The 20,863-nt window shown below is 55.1% G+C and overlaps 2 protein-coding genes across 3 annotated transcripts in view; one reads left to right on the plus strand and one right to left on the minus strand.

Moving 5' to 3' along the window:
* The window catches only part of CDH23 (cadherin related 23), a 202,492-nt gene that overhangs the window by 162,173 nt on the left and 19,456 nt on the right, over positions 1–20,863 (plus strand). Inside the window, 3 exon segments of the mRNA XM_030951192.1 lie at positions 57–185; positions 14,066–14,333; positions 19,680–19,804. Coding sequence (XP_030807052.1) covers positions 57–185; positions 14,066–14,333; positions 19,680–19,804 — 522 coding nt within the window.
* Positions 7,548–19,796, minus strand: VSIR (V-set immunoregulatory receptor). 2 transcript variants are annotated; one of them, XM_030951369.1, is made up of 7 exons: positions 19,593–19,796; positions 14,077–14,523; positions 13,248–13,295; positions 11,896–12,003; positions 10,611–10,638; positions 9,089–9,273; positions 7,548–8,206 (listed from the first exon to the last, which is right to left on the minus strand). In XM_030951369.1, the coding sequence occupies exons 1-7, from the start codon at positions 19,654–19,656 to the stop codon at positions 8,169–8,171; spliced, it is 918 nt and encodes a 305-aa protein (XP_030807229.1). In that variant the 5' UTR covers positions 19,657–19,796; the 3' UTR covers positions 7,548–8,168. The 2 variants fall into 2 exon arrangements, with proteins under 2 accessions (XP_030807229.1, XP_030807228.1); XM_030951368.1 differs by having other exon boundaries at positions 9,089–9,276.

The raw sequence follows: 20,863 nt of genomic DNA on the forward strand, positions 1-20,863 counted from the left end.
GAGCTGTGAGCTTCAAAACAGCACTTTTCCCCTCGGAAATCCACCCCTGGCTGCAGATCCAAGCGTCGGATGGCGGCGTTCCCCCGCGGAGGAAGGAGCACATTCTGCGGGTGAACATCCTGGATGTCAATGACAACCCCCCTGTCATCGACAGCCCCTTCGGCTACAACGTCAGCGTCAGCGAGGTGAGCACCCAGCTCCTCCCCTTGCATCCTCCCAGGGGCAGCTCTGACCATAGGGCAGGTGGGGACAGCGCAGTGTTCTTGCAAGCATCACCTTGGGTTGTTTAAGCATTAGTGGCCCTGTGCAAACCTCATCTTTGGTCATTTGATAGTTGGCATCCCCTTGCAAACCTCACCTTGGATCATTTAAGGCTTGGCATCCCCTTGCAAACCTCATCTTTGGTCATTTGGTGGTTGGTGTCCCCTTGCAAGCCTCACTTTGGGTCATTTAAGGGTTGGTGACCCCGTGCAAACCTCATCTTTGGCCATTTGATGGTTGATGTCCCCTTGCAAGCCTCACCTTGGGTCATTTAAAGGTTGTTGACCCCTTGCCATCCTCACCTTGGGTGATGTAAGGCTTGATGACCCCTTGAAAGCCCTCGCTGGTGATGTACGCCTCATTTTGGGCTAGGAAAAAGCTCTATGAGCAACTTAAGCCCCTGAGGCTGTAGAGACCAGCCGGAAGGAGAAGTGGCTACACACCCATGGAAATGCCACCAAAGTGACACCAGGGACGGTGCCGTGCAGAATGAGAATGGCTTTCAGGAAGCAGCTTAGCAAGGGCCAGATAATTAAGCAATAAAACACAATCAGGCATGAGAAAAGACAACTTATTTCCTGACAGTTTAATTCCTGGACTGAGGCAGGGGGGAAATCTCAATTTGGTGATGAAAAATGAAATATGAGTAATAGCCAGTGCCACTTAGCTGTGAGGAACTGCTGCTCGTGATTTATGGCTTAGCATTAAGGATATTGCCCTGTTAAGGTTTTCTTATCTATTTAATACATGTTCAGAGCAGGTTGAAGAAGAGAATTTCTGTTTTGATTTTCCCCATAATGGGACTCTCCAAAAATAATTAGCTGAGCTCTGGGTCCATTACACGGCCTTCACCTCTGCTCACACTGCGGGTTTTATGCTCTTCCAGGCTGTGCCAGACTAGATAAGACCCAATGTGCAGCTTTCTGCTGAGCTGCTGGGTGTTGGGGCAGTGAGTCTGGAGCCTCAAGCACATCAGTGCCCTCTCTATATTAGGATTACATTATTAATTAGTATTGGTATTTACCAGTATAGCAGATGGGACGTGCCTTGGCTTGTCTGGCTCTTGCTGTTTCACCCCACAGACACTTTTGGCTGGCTGGGTGTGTGCTGTTTCACCCCACAAACACTTTGGGCTGGCTGGATGCTGCAGCTGGGCACGTGCAGACAAGTCCAGGCCTGCAGGAGCTCTGGTGGTGCTGGGATGGAGCTTCCCCCCATAACAGGGGCTGCTCCTCAGGTTTCCCTCTGTGGATAAGCTTTAAGGCGATGGTGAAGGAAAGGAGTCGGTTCTGATGGAGGGTTTGGATCCAGAGCTTTATTCTGGCCCACATGCCCCTGAATGCAGCACCAGCTCCAACAGAACTCCCTGACCCCGTGGTTGCTGCTCCTTTAACCCCGGGGAGAGGGGCAGGGAAGGGGTCGGGAGCCACCAAGCAGGGACAGGAGGGGAGGTCTCAAGGGACAAAGGACACCTGGATGGCCCAATGCCCCCCAGGGGTAGAGGGCATCCTTTGAATCTGTCAATCACTCAACACCCATCTGGAATGCCAGGACTGACAGACAGTGCTGGGCAGGGGCTGGGGAAGGGAAAGGAGAGGGGACTGACACACCTGGCAGGGAATCTTCAGGGGAGGGACCCGGGGTTCTGGGGTAAACCATGAAATCACACCACAACAAATGAGGTATTCTATCTGAGATGAGGCCGGCGGGATTTAAGCCGCGTATCTCCACAGAATACGGGCGGTGGCCCGGCGCGCCAGACCGGCGGTGCTCCAGCGTCTCCACACAACCGAGGTACTTCGGGCCTCACACAGCGCCCTCGCCTCCCACTACTACATCACCTCGTGGCAACGTGAGACGACCTCCCGATGAGAACCAGCACGGGCCCTGGCGAGAGGCACTGGGGCGCCAGCTTGGCAGGAGCGTGTGTGAAGCACGTGTGGTGTGTGGGGACGGAGAGCTTCTACAGTGTAAAAGGGGAGGTCACGGTGGATGATTTTTGGGGACTGGAGCACCTTGGTACTCAGTTTGGGGGTGAAAGGAAGAAAAGGCACAGGAGTGGGGGGGGGGGCAGCACGCTTGGCCTGTGGGGGCAGGAAGAAAAGGCTCAGGGTGTGATGTTTTGGGAGCCAGCTTGGCATGGAGTGTGGGGTGTGAAAAGGCACTGGGTGTGGTGTGTGGGGACTGGAGTGAGTTTGGCGCTCAGTGTGGGGTGTAAAAGGGGAGAAAAGGCACAGGGTGTGATGTTTTGGGGACTGGAGCAAGCTTGGTACTCAGTTTGGGGTGTGAAAGGGAAGAAAAGGCACAGGACGTGGTGTTTGGGGGACTGGAGCAAGCTTGGCACTGTGTGGGGTGTAAAAGGGAAGAAAAGGCTCAGGGTGTGATGTTTTGGGAACTGGAGCGAGCTTGGCATCGAGTGTGGCATGTGAAAGGGGAAAAAAGGCACAGGGTGCAGTGTTTTGGGGACTGGAGTGAGCTTGGCACTGTGTGGGGTGTGAAAGGGGAGAAAAGGCACAGGGTGCAGTGTTTTGGGGACTGGAGTGAGTTTGGCACTTAGTTTGGGGTGTAAAAGGGGGAGAAAAGGCACAGGTGTGGTGTTGAAAAATTTTTTTTTTTTTTTTTGGTTTTTAAAGGAAAAAACATGTTTTTTTATTTTGGGGAATAAAGTGAGTTTTTTTACTTTGTGGGGGGAGGGAAAAAAAGCGGGGTGCAGTGTTTTGGGGACTGGAGTGAGTTTGGCACTTAGTTTGGGTTGTAAAGGGGGAGAAAAGGCACAGGACGTGATGTTTGGGGGACTGGAGCAAGCTTGGCATTGAGTATGGGGTGTAAAAAGAAGAGAAAAGGCACAGGGTGTTGTTTGGGGGACTGGAGTGAGCTTGGCATTGGGTGTGGGGTGTGAAAGGGGAGAAAAGGCACAGGACGTGGTGTTTTGGGGACTCGGGGTCCAAACCTGCTGAGCACAGATTTGGCTTCGTCTCCTTCAATGCCTGGTCATGCAGGACCTTCCCTCACAGTCGTTCAGCAGGCCTCATCTCCATCTCCAAATGCAAAAAGAATGAGCATCCCTGTGGGGAGGTGTGCTGGCTGCTGCTGCCCTTCTCACGGGGTGCTGGCTCTGGAAGGGCTCCAGGCACTGCCCACCCATCTCAGCGCTGGGAGTGGCTGCAGCAGCAGCTCAGCCTCAGCTCCACTCACCACTGACGGGCATGTCTGCTGTGGGCCTTGTGAGTGAGGAGAGCTCTGGTGATTTTGAGGGCCTGGAGTGCCAGGACAAGGGGGAATGGCTTCAAACTGAGAGGGGGTTGATATGAGACCCCATCCATCGTCCCATGGTCTGGGGAAGTGACTGTCTCGCTTGGGTGGTTGTTTGTACCTCTGAGGATGGCTCAAAAAGTCAAAAGAGCAAACACTGTGTGGGCCAGTATTTTCCAGCTCTGAGTCCCTTCCAACCCCAGGTCTCTGTAGAGAGGTGAGTGAGCACCCACAGGCACAAATGGTGAGATGAGCCGACACCTTGTGTGACACTCTGCCATCCTTCCTGTCCCCCACCTCCAGCTGCTATCTCTCACCATCTCTCTGCTCTGCCTGCAAAGCCCTGCTCTGCATTTGGATGAATGAGGTGGCAGCCAGCAGTGCAAACTGTGGCTGTGATTCTCACCTCAGGCTTTGCACTCTCAGTTCCTCCCTCCCACTTGGTTCACACTCCAGCCTCTGCATCACCACCTTTTCCATTAGCTGCACTGTCACTGAGCCTTAAACCCAGCTAAGTCACTTCCCCCAGAGTGCGAGAGGGCTGTGCTGTGGCTGCAGCACACGATGCCACCAGCTCCTCCTTGTCCCTGTCACCGTGGGTGTGGGACACTGATCCTGGTGTGCTGAGCTGGCAAATCCCATTGCCATGGCAATGGCTGCTCCCCGTCCCTGTGCCAGCAGGGACAAGTGGCACAGCTCATCACGCCAGGCAGTGTCCCAGCAGCCCTGCCTGTCCCCACAGGCTCTGCTGTGCGCCCACCATGTCACGAGCACACGCTCTGCCAGCAGCAACAATCCAAAGCCGGCCACACAAAGTGCCCAGTGACCCAATTCCTGAGTGGGGAGAGGAGTTTTGGCCCCTCTCAGAGCTCGGGGACACTCAGCTCTTGTCAAAGGCGTGTTGCTGGGTGCCTGCTGGCCTCATGCCTGCCTGGGGCAATGATGTCTGTCAGGGCCTTGCTGCCTGCCAGAAACTGGGGCTTTCACAGGGAGCTCCAGGCCGGTGCAACAACGCACAAAAGGGGGTGATTGTCTCTAATTTCTACATCCATCCTGTGGGTTTCAAGGTTTAGCCTTGTCTGCATGGGAGAGGCAGAGGAGATGGAGCTGGGAGAGGACTGGGAAGCCCTCACTGGGAAGTGGTGATCTGGGATGCCCAGGACAGCACAAAAGGGGGTGATTGTCTGTAATTTGTACATCCATCTGTGGGTTTCAAGGTTTGGCCTTGTCTGCGTGGGAGAGGCAGAGGAGAGAGACAGTGTGATGGTGTTCCCAGGGGTCTTATGTTGAGGGAAGAGAACGAGAACGTTGACTCTATGTTTAGAAGGCTTGATTTATTATTTTATGATATATATTATATTAAAACTATACTAAAAGAATAGAAGAAAAAGTTTCACTTCAGAAGGCTAGCTAAGCTAAGAACAGAAAGGAATGAAATTACAAAGGTTTGTGGCTCGGGCTGAGAGTTTGAGTTAGCTGGGCTGTGATTGGCTTATAATTATAAACATCTAAGATGGGCCAATCAAAAATCCACCTGTTGCATTCCACAGCAGCAGATAATCACTGTTTACACTTTGTTCCTGAGGCCTCTCAGCTTCTCAGGAGGAAGAAATCCTAAGGAAAGGATTTTCATGAAAAGATGTCTGCAACAAGACAGAGCTGGGAGAGGACTGGGAAGTCCTCACTGGGAAGTGGTGATCTGGGGTGCCCAGGACAGCACAAAAGGGGGCGATTGTCTGTAATTTGTACATCCATCTGAGGGTTTCAAGGTTTGGCCTTCTCAGCCATGGGAGAGGCAGAGGAGACGGAGCTGGGAGAGGACTGGGAAGCCCTCACTGGGAAATGGTGATCTGGGATGCCCAGGACAGCCAGGAAGACTGGCCAAGAGGAATCTCTTGGGAGCTGGAAATGTGGGAACAAAAGGATAAAATAAGAATATTTTCATTTTAAAAGCATTGCAGGAGAAAAAAAAAAAAACCTTCACAAGCTGGTGAGCTGCAGCTGGAAGCTGAGTGGGAATTCCAGGAGTCACCTGGGCACTGTCTGACCCTGGGGCAAGCCAGCAGCTGCTCCTCCCCAAGGGCTGGCCCTGTTCCAGAGTGGTTGGGAGCTTCCTGCAGGAAAATCTCTGCCCAAGGGAGTTGCAGCACCCCTGAGCACTGGGACAGGATCCTGTGGCACCCACAGCCCCAGGCACTGCAAGGCAGGGTGGAGCCTCACTGCCCAGATGTTGTCTTGCAGCTGGGTCACCTTCACCGCGAGCATCTGTGTCATCTTCTCCATGGAACTGGGGGCTGAGGTGGGGGGCCAGCACCCCTGTGCCAGGACTCTTGCTCCAGAATGCATGGAAGCCTGGGAAGTCATTTCTTCTCCCTCCCAGAAGTCTTTAGTTTTCCTTCTGGAGGGAAATCTGATACCACTCAGTGCCCCAGCATGCCCCACCAGAGCCTCTGGCAGAGCTTAGCTCAGCCTGCAGCACCAGGTATCCCAAGAAATGGGGTTCCTGCCACACAGAGCCAAACCTGTTTCCAGCAAAGCTTCATCCTGTCACCAGGCAGAGCATTCCTTAGGCAGCACAGCCACCTGGAGAGGCTTTCAAAGCCGTTAACACCTGCAGGCAGGCAAAACCCCAGCGTGCCTTTCCAGCTGGAGCTGCCGAGACAGGCAGAAGGAAGTGCTGGAGGCAGCAGCCAGCTGCTGGATTCCCCTGCCAAGCCAGGAAGGGGCTGAGCTGTGGGTGGCAATAAAGCCCCACACTAGGAAGTTCCATCTGTGGTACATGGGATGTGGGTGCTGGCTTCTCCTTCATCCCTGAACCGTCCTGTGAGTTCTCCTTCATCCCTGAACCACCTTGTGGGTGCTGGCTTCTTCATCCCTGAACACCTTGAGAGTGCTGGCTTCTCCTTCATTCCTTATCCACCTTGTGAGTGCTGACTTCTTTATCCTTGAACCACTTTGAGGGTGCTGGCTTCTCCTTCATCCCTAAACCATCTTGTGGGTTCTCCATCATCCCTGAACCACCCTGTGGGGCTTCTCCCTCATCCCTGAACCACCTTGTCGGTGCTGGCTCTTCTTCATCCCTGAACCACCCTGTGGATGCTGGCTTCTTCTTCATCCCTGAACCACCTTGAGAGTGCTGGCTTCTTCATCCCTGAACCACTTTGAGGGTCCTCCTTCATCTCTGATGGCTTCTCCTTCATCCCTGAACCCCCTTGTGGGTGCTGGCTTCTTCTTCACCCCTGAACCACCCTGTGGGCTGCCTTCTCCTCTATCTCTGAACCAGCTTGAGGGTGCTGGCTTCTCCTTCATCCCTAAACCACCTTGTGGGTTCTCCTTCATCCCTGAACCACCTTGAGTGTGCTCCTGCTGCAGCCAACGCTGGATTAATCAAATCCTGCAGCTCCCCAGCCCGTTGCAGAGGCAAACACTGTTTCTTCCAGCCCCACAGTGTGGAATTCTGTGTGCTGCCAGGGATGCTCAGCCAGGCCATGCTGCCTGGTGGTTGCTCAGGTCTGATTCCGTTTTGCTATGAGTAATGTTTATGTTTGTCTCGTGGCCATTTTTTTACCCACCTTACAACGAAAAGAGAAACAAGAGGGGAAAAAAAAAACCAAACAAAAACAAACACACTCTGAGTAACAGCGTCTGCCACAAGGTTTGATATCATCACCAGGGCTGAGTCACGCTGGAGAGCCGTAGTTTCTTTTGGATAAGCAGTGCCAGATGTTGTTGTTCAGATGCTGCTGCGCTCACCCACGTGCCCCAGGGAATCACAGAGTCCTCTCACAGTGGCCCCAGCTCTGGCTGCTCTGGCCCTGCTGGCCCCAGGAGGGCAAGGGGAAGCCATCCATAGCATCTCCCACTGTGCCCCCCATCCCTCCACCTCTCCACAGGAGCTCAGGAGCATCCTGTTGCATCCTGCAACACCCTCCAGATGAACTTCCTAACTGACAGGCATTAGGAAAAAAAAAAAAAAAAAAAAAAAAAAAAAGAAAACCATAAACATCCTTTTTTCCTTTTAATCAGCACTGATAATGAAACAAACAGAAAGATAAATTGCCCTGATCCCAAGCCAAGGATAAAAGTGCAGCAGAAATAAGGCTCCTCCCAACATGTGTTCTGCTGAAAAAGGCAGAGGCACCACAAGTCCATGGCCATTTCAAAAGGCTGGTGAGGAAAGAGGGCTCTGGTGGCAGCAGGGAGCCTCTCCCCTTCCTGTTTTGCAAAGAAAAAAGTTGTACAAGGTTGGCTGGTGATCCTGTTTTGTTCCATGCTGAATAAAGTATTTTACCATCCACTCCCAGAGAGGATGTTCAGTCAAGGATCCAGAAACGTGTTGATGTTGCAGAGCTGAGAGCCTGGCAATAAGTTAATCCTCAGGGAAGTCTGCAGGTGCAGGACATCCTCCCATCCCCACATCCTCAATTTCCAGCTAGTCTGTAAAATGTGAGCAGTACAGAGGCACGCACTTCTCCATGGAAACAGGTAGCTAAAAATCGAAATCCAAGCGAGAGAGGTTCACTTCCAGTCCCAGAGCAGGGTGGGAGGCAAGGGCAGGGATCCTGCACACAGCTTCATTTCTTAAGGCACTCCTGGGGCTGTTGTCTTGGTGAGCATGGCCTGCTCTGCAGGATGTGGTTTCCTCTGTGGGGTCCTCAGGCTTTCAAGGAATTCGGTGAGTCAGGAACAGGATCTGGAAAAGGCAGAGCAGGGGTATTAGTCCAGCTTACAGCTGAAGGGATATCATTCCAGGAAGTGAGCAAACTCTGGTTTTGTGTGGAAAACAGAGGGTTTAGGTCCTTCCCATCTTTCAAGCCACCAAGTTTTTGATGTCACCAACTGTAGGATGATGGGGGTAGGACGGTCGGGACAGATGGAGATGAGAGATCTCTGCAGCCAGGTTGTGGAACTTGGGGTTTATTGCAAAGGGCCTGGGTGCAGGGCCCTGCTGGGAGCTGCCAGCCACAGCTCAGAGCAGGCCTGAGAGAAGAGAAGGGGAGAGAGGATGAGAGTAAAAGGGTAAGAGCATAAAAGGCAAGAGCTAAGAGACAAGAGGTAAGAGGTAAGAGCATAGAAAGGAAGTGAGCGAAGTTCCCGTTACAATACAATAAATCTTCTTCTGTGTTGAATATTCTGATTCTCACTAACCAATCTAGCGCAAGATACAAATCCTACAGCATTTGCATACAGCCTATAAGAATCACTACATTACCATACTGTGTTACATTTTAAACCCTAAAAACTCCTCTTTGGGCCCCTTCTGCCAAGCTGGCAGGGTCTGCTCTGACCCTTGGAGCTGTCTGCAAGCAGAGGGTGTTGTTCCATCAAAAGGGGATTACCTTCAGTTTGGCTACATCATTGTTTTCCAGTTGTTCAGTAACTAAGATATCTCAAAGCTTGCTTTCATTTCCATCTCGCTTATAGTTTCCATATTCTCAAAATCACATTTTATAAGGCTTTCCTGGTTCGTCTTCCCCAACAACCAACACCTATTTTCCTGCTGATATTTAACCCCCCCACTTTCCCCTTCCCTCCCCACCCTCTCCAGAGGTGCTGAGCACTGCCGGTCACTCACCCAGCGTGGGGAAGAAGCAGTCGCCGGGCCCGGGCGGGGACAGGGGGGTGCTGGGCTCGGAGAGCAGGCGCCGGCCGGACTCGGAGGGCAGCCTGCCGGCCGCGTAGTGCGGCTGGGGCCGGGGCCGGGGCTCCGCGCTGCCCGCCGGCGCCGCCTCGAACACCGGGTTCTCAATGCCCTGCGCGCTGCTGAGGGACACAGAGGTGTTGGCGTCTTTATTTCAGCTCGGGTTTGTATCCCCAGGGGGGAAAAAAAAAGGGTTTTTTTGGCTGAGCGTTGGGAACAGGCAAGCAAGGCAGGGAGCGGGTTCAGGCGGTGGCATGTTGGCTGAAAGTAAATGGGGAGCCCAGGGCAAGGGGAAAGCTCAGCCAAAGGGGTTTCAGGCAGTGGGATCTCAGCTGAGAGCAAATGGGGAGCCCAGTGCCGTGGGAAAGCTCAACCAAAATGGTTTCAGGCCATGGGATCTCAGCTGGGAGCAAATGGGGAGCCCAGAGCACGGGGAAACCTCAGCCAAAGGGGTTTCAGGCAGCGGGATCTCCGCTTAGAGCAAATGGGGAGCCCAGGGCAGGGGGAAAACTCAGCCCAAGTGGTTTCAAGCAGTGGCATCTCAGAGCAAACGGGGAGCCCAATTCAGGGGGCAAAGCTCAGCCCAAGTGGTTTCAGGCAGTGGCATCTCAGCTGAGAGCAAATGGGGAGCCCAGTGCAGTGGGAAAGCTCAACCAAAATGGTTTCAGGCCATAGGATCTCAGCTGAGAGCAAATGAGGAGCCCAGTGCAGTGGGAAAGCTCAGCCCAAAGTGGTTTCAGGCCATAGGATCTCAGCTGGGAGCAAATGGGGAGCCCATTTCAGGGGGAAAAGCTCAGCCCAAATGGTTTCAGGCCGTGGGATCTCAGGAGCAAATGGGCAGCCAAGTGCAGGGGGAAAATTCAGCCCAGTGGTTTCAGGCCATGGCATCTCATCTGAGAGCAAATGGGAGCCCAGGGCAGGGGGAAAAATCAGCCCAAGTGGTTTCAAGCAGTGAGATCTCAGAGCAAATGGGGAGCCCAGAGCAGGGAGAAAGCGGCATCTCAGCTGAGAGCAAATGGGGAGCCCAATTCAGAGGGGAAAGCTCAGCCCAAGTGGTTTCAGGCAGTGGGATCTCAGCTGACAGCAAAAAACCCAGAGCAGGGGGAAAGTTCAGCCCAAGTGGTCTCAGGCCATAGCATCTCAGATGAGAGCAAATGGGGAGCTCAGTGCAAGGGGGAAAGTTCAGCCCAAGTGGTTTCAGCTCTTCCTGGGGTGCAGGGAGAGGCCCTTGAAAAAGGGAAGGAGGCACTTTCCACATGGAGAGAGGGAAGAGAAACAGTGATTTCCCAGAAAGGGAAAGGACTCAGGGCGGGGATGACACCAGCACCCCTTTCATTCTGTGGGCTGGGGATTTGTGCCAGCTTCAAAGGGAAGGAGGAGAGGCCAAGCCCTGTGCAGGGTTTGGGATGCAGGCTGCAGGGCCTGTGAGGAGCTGGGAGCTCATGGGGTTCCTTACCTATCCATCCTGACAAGCTCGTGGGCACCTGCCAAAGACAGAACGTGTGGGGTGAGTGCTGGCAGCACAAGGCCCAGCATCAGGCCCAGACCCACTGCCAGGGCTGGGCTCTGGTGTCTTATCCACCTCCAATTCCTCCTCCCCCTTTCCATTCCTCCCTCTCTCTGCTTCTACCTACTTCTTTAGCCCTCTGCTTGGCTCCCAAAGCTCTGCTTCCCTGCCCTCTCCCACTGGTTCACTCCCCAGGCTCCAAAGAAGGGGAAGGGACACTCCTCCAGGTGTGGGGTGAAGTGAGGTGCAGCTGCAGCCCAGCCCCATTTGTGCCCAGATGCACCCACCACCCACCTGTGGCACCATCCTGGGGCTCTGCAAACACCTGGCTGCCCCTGTTTGGCTGGGGTTAGAACCAGGTTAGGCTTTCCCTCACCCCCAGATCCCACAGCCCCTGTTACTGGGCTCTGCTTGGCTGAGGTGCTCAAGTTTTGGCCCAAACTGTGCTGGGTGGAAATAACCCAGTCCATGACACCTGAGAGGCAACCCCCCCCTGGATTTTGCCTGCCCTCTGGGGTGAAGCAGCACCCAGGTGACGCTTTGCAGAGGAGCTGGTGGGATGGATGCCAGGACCCTGCTCAAGGGGAGCCTGCAGGGTGTGGCTGTGCAGAGCACAGTTCCCATTCCGGCGGCTGGCACTGTGCCCTCCTGCTGCTGCTGCACAAACCACTTCTCCAAAGGGCTCCTCTGAGCCCCACAGCCCCCACCGAGCTGGCAGAGGAAAACCACAGGGCCCCTCTTGCCCAAGGGTGATGAAATGGCTCTGCCAGTTAAAGGTGGTGCCCCTTTCCGCTTCATTACTGAAATCTCGGGGAGCCAGGCACGGGCAGCAGCTCTGCCTCAGCACAGCCTGGGCTGCCAGGCATGGGGCAGCAGAGGGGACACCTGTCCAGTGGCCACAGACATGCCAGGGTCTTTTTAAAGCTTCTATTTGGGGTGTGCAGTGGAGGGAGGGGTGAGAAAACGAGATGGCTCTCACGGTGGGTGTGGAGGAAAGGGCTCAGCAGGGAGCATCCTCACAGTGTCAGAGCCTCCAGCACGCTGCTGGTGTCCCCTCCTGTCCCACCCTCCTCACCAGCAGCCTGCAGGAATGCCTGGTGCTTCCCAGGACAGCTCCAGGAGGCTCCTGGGGGGGACCTGTCCTTGGGCCGCCTCACAGCACACCCCTGGGACCAGGTCCCTGTGGGGCACATCCCATCCAGCCCAGGAGGTGAGAAGGGGCCCTGGCACGTACGTCTGCTGCTGGCAGCTTGTCTCTGCTTGTAGATGAGGAGCAGGATGAGGGGCAGGCAGAGGATGCCCACGATGCAGGCGCCCGTGGCCAGCGCGGCCGCCGTGATGTCTGCAACACAAGAGCAGAGATCATCCCAACCACTCACCTTCCCTTGGCTTCCCCAGGCCAAAAACCAGGATTGTTTAGGATGGGAGAGACCTTAAGGAGGTGAAATCCAGCACAGGGCAGGCCTGTGTTGCCTCAGAGCTGAGGCAGTGTGGCTCCCACACCACCAGGATGCGTTGCCAGCTGTGGAGATAAGCTCTGAAGCATCCTGGCAGAACCCCAACCAAACCCCTTCGTTGCTGCAGGACATCCCAAGGCTTTTGGTCTTCTAGGTATGAGAAGCCCTGATAAAAGCTCCCAGCAACTCTGGGGCACTGACTCTGACCCGCTGCCAGCCTCAAAGTGCTCGTGTCAATGCCAGTGTCAAACCATGACAGGCATCAAAGGGCTTGTTACCCCCTGCTAATTAATGTGCCCCTGGAGAATGCCACCCCCAGGGGCTCCCAGAGAGGCTGGCACATCTGTGGCCACCAAGGTCCTTGTGGGATGGCTCGTGGTGAGGCTGAGGGCTGCTTAACTCAAGGGCAGGTTCAGTTCCTCTCCTGTGCATCCATGTGAGGAAGCAGTTTCTTTCCCTGTGTGCCTGTGTTTCAGGAAGGGACATTTTTCTCTTTTTTCCTGACAGGGCAGGGTGTCCCAGCACTTGAGACTGAAGGTTAGGGACAAGAAAGCACAGCTCATGGGGACCAGGAGCTGCTTGCCTTGTGTGGGCGTGCTGCAAAATAATTTTAGCCAAATCTGCCCATTTAGGAGCCAGCAAAGGGGGACAGACAGAGCGACCCAGCTGCACAGTGAAGTGGGGGCATCTCCATGTCTAGACACAGCTCTGGGGGATCCCCACCTTGTCTGAGCGCTCAAGCAAGATTTGGGTTTCCCCTGCTGAGGCAGAGGCAGCTCAGGCTCGGGGTGTAGCAAGAGGTTCCTGCAACTCTTTGCCTTTCTGTCCCTTCCCATTTGCTCGTGGCACCAGCCACTAAATCCCTGCTGTGGGAGGGGGCTCAGGTGCTTTAGAACAGCAGGGTGTACGATCTCCATGGGCTTCAGGGCAGGCATGTCCAGGGGATGGGCTGAGGAAGGCTCTCCTTAGCCTGGGGATGTGCCTGTCGTGCACTCGCTGTTGGAAGAGCATTGGGAAGCACCTCCCAACCCCGGGCTGTGAGGCTGTGTGTGGGCACAGGTGTGCTGGCAGGGAATGCTTGGGCCAGGAGGGCCAGCAGCACCTTGGAGAGAGGGGTTTTGCCCTTTACCTTTGCCGGTGGCAGTGTGAAATGTGCAGTTTTGGAGGCCTCCTTTGCCTGCAGAAGAGAACAGAGAAGCTCAGGATTCGCTCAGGTCCCACAGAACTCCCGACCTGCTGGCTGCCCTTGCCTGTTCTCCCTGCTATTGAGAACATCATCCCAGAGCAGCCCAAAGCAGGAGTTTAATCCTGAAAAGTGTTCACTGAGATCCCTGCTGCCAGACCCCCTTTGTCCATAGCAGCAGGGCCCATCCCTGACCCTGCAGCCAATTTTATTTATTTTTTAGTCTAAAAGGAAAGCTATCTAACACTGCAAATCAAGGCCAGGAGATGCCTTCCCCTCCCTCCTGCCTCTCCCACTGGGCTGCTGTCCCAAGGTTATCTGTGAGCCCTCAGCTGGGCTTGCACCACCAGCCAGCTCCTTTTAAGCTGAGCCTTGTTCTCGTCTCTGCCAGAAGGAGGTTGAAGAAGATCACTGAAACTATGTACCATGGATTTTATTGCATTCCAGCCTCTCGAGTTATTAAGATTTATTTCCTTTTTTTTTTTTTTTAATGTTTCACTGCTCTCAAGCTCTAATTCAGACCTTCAACTTGGACTTCTGGAAATGCATCCAGAAGTGCCCCGCACTTCCAGCATCAGCACAGCCACATCCCCATCCCCAGTGTTGCATCCCCCACCTGGCACTGTGCCCTGGCAGGGCTTTCAGGGCCCCTCACCTCTCTGGATCTGCAGCTCCACGAAGCCATGAGTCACCTGCATCATGTGGGGCTTGCCTTGACCTCCCCATCCCCAAAACTGCATCCCCCATCACCCTTTCCCTGTCAGGGCAGCCTCACCTCGTTGGATCTGCAGCTCCACGAAGCCATGAGCCACCTGCAGGGTGTGGGGCTTGCCGTGCCCTTCCCTGCTGACCTCCAGGGCGTAGCAGCAGTAATTCCCGCTGTCCTGCAGCGTCACGTTCATCACCACGATGTGGAAGGCGCCGTGGCGGTCGAGGACGAACTCCACGCCGTGGTGGCCACTCTGCCTGCCCGGGGAGGGTTTTTGGGAGGTGTTGTGGTGCCTGCCCAGGTCGCGGTGCAGCTCCCTGTCGGTGACGTTGCGGATGTGGCGCTTGTCGGAGCAGCTCTGGTCGCCTGTGCTGCTGAAGTACCAGGTTTTGTAGAGCAGGTCGTGCCGCTCGGCCAGGGCGCCGCTGACGCGGCAGCTCAGGGTCACGTTCTGGCCCTCGGGGCACACGCACAGCGAGTATGGGGTGGTGATCAGGAATGCTGCTGCTCCTCCTGCCAGCGACAAGGTACCAAGTCAGAGCCTGGGCTTACCCTGAGGTAAAAATCTCAGGTTTTGTGGTGCTGAAATGGCTCCCGAGGTGTTAAAGAATCTTTTTTCCCAGCCCCGCGACCAAAGAAGTCAGGATTCCTCAGCTCTGCTTTTCAGGGTTGTTTATTTTCTCTTATTCTTTCTCTGACCTGCTGAGATCTGTCCAGCGAGTTGGTTCATGGCACACCTTTGGGGTAGTGTTAGCTTTTTATACTAAAAACTACCTGTACATTATTTACAATAATTTTCCAATACCTATCACCTATGTTAGACAGTCTGTCTGTACTCTAAACCAATCCAAAAGTGTCACCATCCCAGCAGAAGGTGGAGGACAACAAAAAGAAGAAGACAGGACACACCCAGATTCCTCCATCTTGCCTCTTGAACCCCCATTCTAAAAACCCCAAAAACTGAACCCTCTTGAACCCCCATTCTAACCCCAAAAACTGAACCCTCTTGAGCCCCCATTCTAACCCCAAAAATTCTACTTTTTCACCCTGTGATAAATCCACTGTCATTCTACTCAAACCCTTGTGGCTTGTGAATCCTCACACAAAGTTGGGAATTGTTTCCATGGGCTAAAATCCAAGGCACAGGTGTTTGTGACTCCGTGCCAAGGTCTCTGAGCCCCCTGCCAGGGTCTCCAATCACCCAGGGCAGCCAGAGAAATGTCCTGGATTCTGACAGTAAAACATTTTTTTTGTGGCAAAACTGGCTAAAAAATCACTGCAAACCCACCACCGATGCTGGCAAAGGATGGGGAGGCCCTGGCAGGGGTTGCCCACAAGAGCTGTGGCTGTCCCATCCCTAGCAGTGTCCAAGGCCAGGTTGGATGGTGCTCTGAACAACCTGGGATAGGGGAAGATGTCGAAACTACATTATTTTTAACTCCCTTCTTACCCAAATCTTCCAGGATTTTGTATTGGGGCTGGGAGCACAGCTTCACCCTAGAAATCAGCTCTGTAGGAGAGAAATGCTTTAAATAGGGTTTAGCACGTGCAGCAGGGAGGCAGGAGCTCCCTGGGGCCAGCAGAGGTGTGGGGCAGGGAGGCAGAGGAGCACAAGAGGAGGAGCAAGGCAGCAGGGTTATGGCTTGTGAAGGAGGAAACACAAGCACAGCTGGGCCAGCTGCAAAAAAAAAATAAAAATAAAAGGAGCGAAAACAAACAGAAAAGTTCTAGGAGGAGCAGTGGCCCCCCCTTCTCCCCCAGATGAGGCGGGGAGCAGGTCCCACCCTCGTTGGTTTTCAGCCCCCAGGGAGGAAAAGGGGGAGCTGGCTGATGCTGACAGCCAGGAGCTGCTGGAAAATGAAAACAATTTTCAGAAAGAAATTCTGGAATGTGGGCAGGAGGCGTGGCAGAAGAGTGGGAGCAGGAGGCATTGCTGGTCTTTCCCCAGCACGTGGGTGGGTAAGGGGAGCTGGGCTTGAGGGGAGGGAAAAGTGCAAAGCCAGGAGAGGTTTTGGTGCTCTGGCCCTGCCACTCCTTCACGTTTGCCGAAACGCTAGCATCCCTTTGAAAGCAAGAGAAAAAGCAGATTCTGGGTTTATTTACTTCAAATTACAGTGGAAAAGAGATTTCTGGGGCTGGTTTGCAGCGGAGAAGATGTTTCAAGGACAAGATGTTTTTATTTTGGTAACATCCTGTTGTGCCATTAGCCCCACCACGTTTCGCTTTGAGGTTTCTCGCTTGCTATATCGAGGGTGTCAGTAGTCACAGGCAGGGTGTGATGAGCCAGCCAGCCCAGGGCTCCCCACTGCTGGGCCACCCAGAGAGCGCTGGGGCACCAGAGTGAAACCAAAAACACGCCTCCCACCCCTGGTGGTTATCTCTGACTCTTGGGTGATGGCGCAGGAGCAGCCTGAGGATGCTCTGCAGGGAGAGGGAGGCTTTGGGGAGGGGATCAGCCCCATTGCATCCATGCTCTGGAGTCCCCAGAGGCAGGGCTGGTGTGACCTTTGCCTGACCATTCCGGATAATTGCTTCCTGCTCCCCACAACACGTGCAGAGCGCGTCCTGGAGCTGCTCTGGGCGGAGGTTTGTGCGGCCTGAGATCAGCGCTGCCTCTTTCGGTCTCGTTTTCTCTGACTTCTCCTTCTCCTGGGGTGCAGGATGCACAGCCAGGCTGGAGGCGTCCTGGCAGGCAGCAGAGAGGGTGCCCCAGCTCCTTGGCACAGCACTGAGCACAAAAGGCACTTCAGATGTGCTCCTGATACCTGCTGCAAGGGGAAGTGCCCCATTCACATCGGGGCTCTCTTGGGAGCCACAGGAAGGGAAGCCAGGGCTCTATTGGAGGAAGCCACGCTTCCAACACCTTCCAAAAGTGTCTGCAGGAGTCTTTTGTTTTCCACACGCCCCCCTCAGATGCAGTAGGGCTCATCCCCGCACGGTTTGTGAAGCTCTGCCTTGCTGAACCATCCAGCCTCCACCTCCGGAGCTTGATGGGAACCGTCTGGATGGAAAGTCAGCTCAGCCCACGCTTTCGGGGAGGGGCAGAGGTTACCATGTGTGCAACCTTCAGCATTACAGGCTCCCCTTCCTTCTCCTCAGCGGGGGGAGGCTCTCAAAAGCCTTGCAGTGGAGGGGAAAGCAGCTGGCAAGGCACGGCGCAGCCCAGAGCAGTGCCAGGGCAGTTGGTGCTCCCTCCCCAGGATGTACCAAGGCTGCAAACGCACGCTGGATGCCAGATGGAGCCCAGAGGAGACATCTTCTGGTGGTGTCTTTGTACCAGAGCCCATGGATCCTTAATCTCCTGGGCTTCTTCCATGCCCAGAGCCCAGGCCTGGCTCCTTCCACAGCCCAGCCAAACCATTCCCTTTGAAGTCAGAGCTGCTGGCAAATGCCAAAATAAAGCCAGATGCCCATCTCTGTGCATCTCCAGCTGGCTGGACCAGCTGAGGGCTGACCTGAGAGCTGTTGTCTTGTCACCATCTGGTAAAGGCAGAGGGGGTCTCAAGCAGGTGCCAAAAGTGCCCCTTTTCCTTTTTGGCACCTCAGAAACTTTGTCTCCAACCATTGGTGTTGTGTTGGTGGGGCACAGAGCCCGATGCAGTGCTGGTACATCCCAGTGCTGGTACATCCCAGTGCTGGCTGGCATCACTCTCCTACACCTGGGAACTCTGCTTTCAGACAAAAGAGAAACACCAAAAAGTGCAGAAACCTGTGCTGCTTGGCTGACCAGCAGCTCAAATAAATCAGGATTTTATTCTGGGTCAGTGACCAAAAGCCTCTCCTGGCTGCTTCTCCTATGTTTGGTCCCTGGCAAGCAGGCGTTTGATCTGCCCTCCTGTGCTTGGCAGAAGGGATTTCCATTCTTTTCCTGATCCTGCAGGGATCAGGGCATGGAGCCTTTGGAGGGGGTCACCTGCTGGAGACAGAGGTGGAGCAAGGAGCTCTGCTTTGCTTCCTCTTTGGGGAGTTCTTGTAGCAGGCTCACATCAAAGCGCCCCGAGCCCCATCACCACTGTGCTGTGATTGTGCCTCAGAGTTCTCAGCCAGGTGAGATGTGCAGGGGCACCCTTAGCTCTGCAGAAATACCTCGAGCATCAAGGAAAGAGGAGAGAAAAAAACTTGCTGGAGATGCCTGAGACATGCTAACAGCCCTCATGTCCTGCGACCCAGGGGCCAAATGGCTTCCTAGCAGTGGGGTTCCCAGCAGTGGGGTTCCCATCATCCAGGCAGTGAAGGGAGCAAGCCTCCTGCCTTGCTCCTCTTCCAGCACAGCCCTGGCTCGGGGACGGCACTTGGGATGTGATTTTGGGAAGCCCAGCTCAGCTGCCCTGCTCTAGGGGAAGAGCAGCCACTTCCCCATGCACCTTGCTGCCAGCATCCCCGAGCTGGATGTCTCCAAGGGCTACTTCTCCATCAATCCCTGCTAAAATTAGCCAGGGGCTCAGGAAGTTTTGGCAGGCGCGGGGTTGCACAAAGCTCAGTTCCTCTGGCACCAGCCTCACGCTGAACAGCAGCATCCAAGCTTGTTGCGCTGCAGAAAGCCTGAAGTTCAGTCCCGGCGCCCCAGATGCATAAATGAAATCATCCAAATCCCCGCGGACATGCTGGGAATTGCTCCCTGATGACTCGGATGAGAAGCAAAACGTGGTTCAATGCACACCAGCCTTGCTGTCACACATGAGAGGAGAGGGCACCTCTGGCCCCATTGCAGCAGTGGGGGACATCTGGGGATCTTTTCCCGGAGAAATCGTGGAGGCAGCCACTTTGTCCCGGGAGAGAGGGCGAAGCCAAGCCCGATGCTCATCCTCCGCCTGCGCAGGGCAGGGAGGAGGGATCGCGCTCCTTCCCAGTTTCCTTCTCCGAGTCCCCGTCCAGGGTGGGACCGCGTTGTTAATGCCGCCGCCCCCGCTGCCTGCCGGGCCCCGGAGCCCCGGGCGGAACCGCTGCCTGCCGGGGCTGCTGCGGGGCCAGGAGTGAAGCATCCCCCTCCCACAGCATCCATCCCGCTGGTAGCAGCCAGCGAGCTGGGAATTATCCCAGCACCGGGAATCGCTCACTGCGGGCAAGGGCAGCTCCCGGTGGCCCGGGCTGCCCACCCGGCACATCCTGGCGGGGCGCAGCATCCTTAGAGAGGGCATCCCAGCCCCGCTGGCACAAATCCCCCCTCTCTCTCCAGAGAAGACCTCTCCAGCTCCCCCTGGGCTGTTGGAGGGGTCTTTTCCCACCCTGGCACAGCCGGGACCCCCCCTCTCCGTGCCAGGGAAAAGCGCCGTGCGGGAGCGGAGCAGCTTTTCCAGCCCGGAGGCTGGCGGGGACAGGGGGCTGCTTCCCTTCCATGCATGTGAGATCAAAGCAGAGGAAGAAAGCAAAAAAACACTCTCGGAGTTTTAGAACAGCAGCTCCCCTGCGGCCTTTTCTCCACAGCACCGTGTGAAAGGCCGGCTTGATCCCAAACACACCAAAGTCAAGGGGAAAGAGAGCGAATAATGCCGCAAACACTCCGGATTGCTTGTGCCGGAGCGCAGCCCCGGTGGGGAGAGTTTCTGCGGGCAGGGAGGGGAGCAAAGCGAGCTGGAGCTTACCGAGGGAGGCGAGCAGGCAGAGCGCAGCCAGGAGCAGCCCGGGCCGGGGGCACGCTGTCCCCATGGCGGAGGGGTGGCCGGGCTCAGGTGGCCTCTGCAGAGCCACCGCACGCTCTGAGCAGCCCCGCAGCCGCAGCCGGACTGGGACACACAGGAAATTTCATTGCGATTCGCAACGCAGCGCTGCCGAGAACAGCGAGCACCCCCCGGAGGTGAGAGGCTGCAGGGAGCGCCCGGGGTGGGGATGGCTTCGGAGCCCTCCTCCTCCTCCTCCTCCTCGGGTGCCTCTGCTGGGCTTCTTCCCTTACAGCCTCACTCTGAGCGGTTTTGGGGTGCCAAGGAGGGTGCTCGCCGTGCCAAGGGACTTGCGGGTGATGGTCTCCATCCCTTTTCCCAGAAGGAGCTGATTGCTTGGGCCGGCTTGTAACTTTGCTCACAATTAATGTTTTTGCCTTGTTTGTGAGGATTAAGGAGGCAGAACCTCCTGGGATGGATCCCTGCAGTCCTGGGATGAACGGGCGGCAGGTACAGGGAAGGGTTACTCAGAGCAATGCCGACTTGGAAAAGGAAACGGAGCTTTCCCAAAAAAAAATGGGAGCAAAGCCCCATCTTCCCCCTCCTACAGCCCATTTGCACTTTGCCCTGAATTAGCAAAGCAGCCCCGTGGTCTGACACATAATTCCTCCTGGAGCTTCTCTCCAAATTCCAAAGGCATCAACAAAATCTCTGGCTGCAGCTGAGAGCTGCCTCATTTCCAGTCAGCCTTTCCTGGAAAGTGGAACCCAGAGAACGTGGAGTTTTGCAACCCGCAGGAAACTTTGCTGCCCGCCTTTTTGAATCCAGAGTGTGCAGGGAGATAGAAAAGTACCCAATTACGGTGTGGCATTGTGGTTTTTACAGCAAATACGGCTCTGATGCTCCTGCCGAAAATGTAACCCTTGGCTGGCTGGGAGAAATTTGTTGCATGAAGCCCAGACACGCCAAGGAAATGGTTTATAGTTCCAAGCCCTCAGCTCTGTGCTGAGCCCTCAGGCAGTGGTGTGCCATTGTCACCTGCCCATCCCAGGTGGGGTGACACCCCTGTAAGACAGCCAGGACATCCAGGTGCCCGTGCAGGGCCAGGGACCACTGGAAGCAGCTCTGATCCAGCTGAGCCTGACCAGCAGTGAGGTTGTGGTCAGCAGGGAGGTGGTGGGACTGTGATGGTGTTCACAGGGATCTGAGGATGAGGGAAGAGACGAGGATCTGACTCCATGTTTCAGAAGGCTTGA

The sequence above is a fragment of the Camarhynchus parvulus genome, chromosome 6, assembly GCF_901933205.1.
Source record: "Camarhynchus parvulus chromosome 6, STF_HiC, whole genome shotgun sequence".
NCBI lineage: Eukaryota > Metazoa > Chordata > Aves > Passeriformes > Thraupidae > Camarhynchus > Camarhynchus parvulus.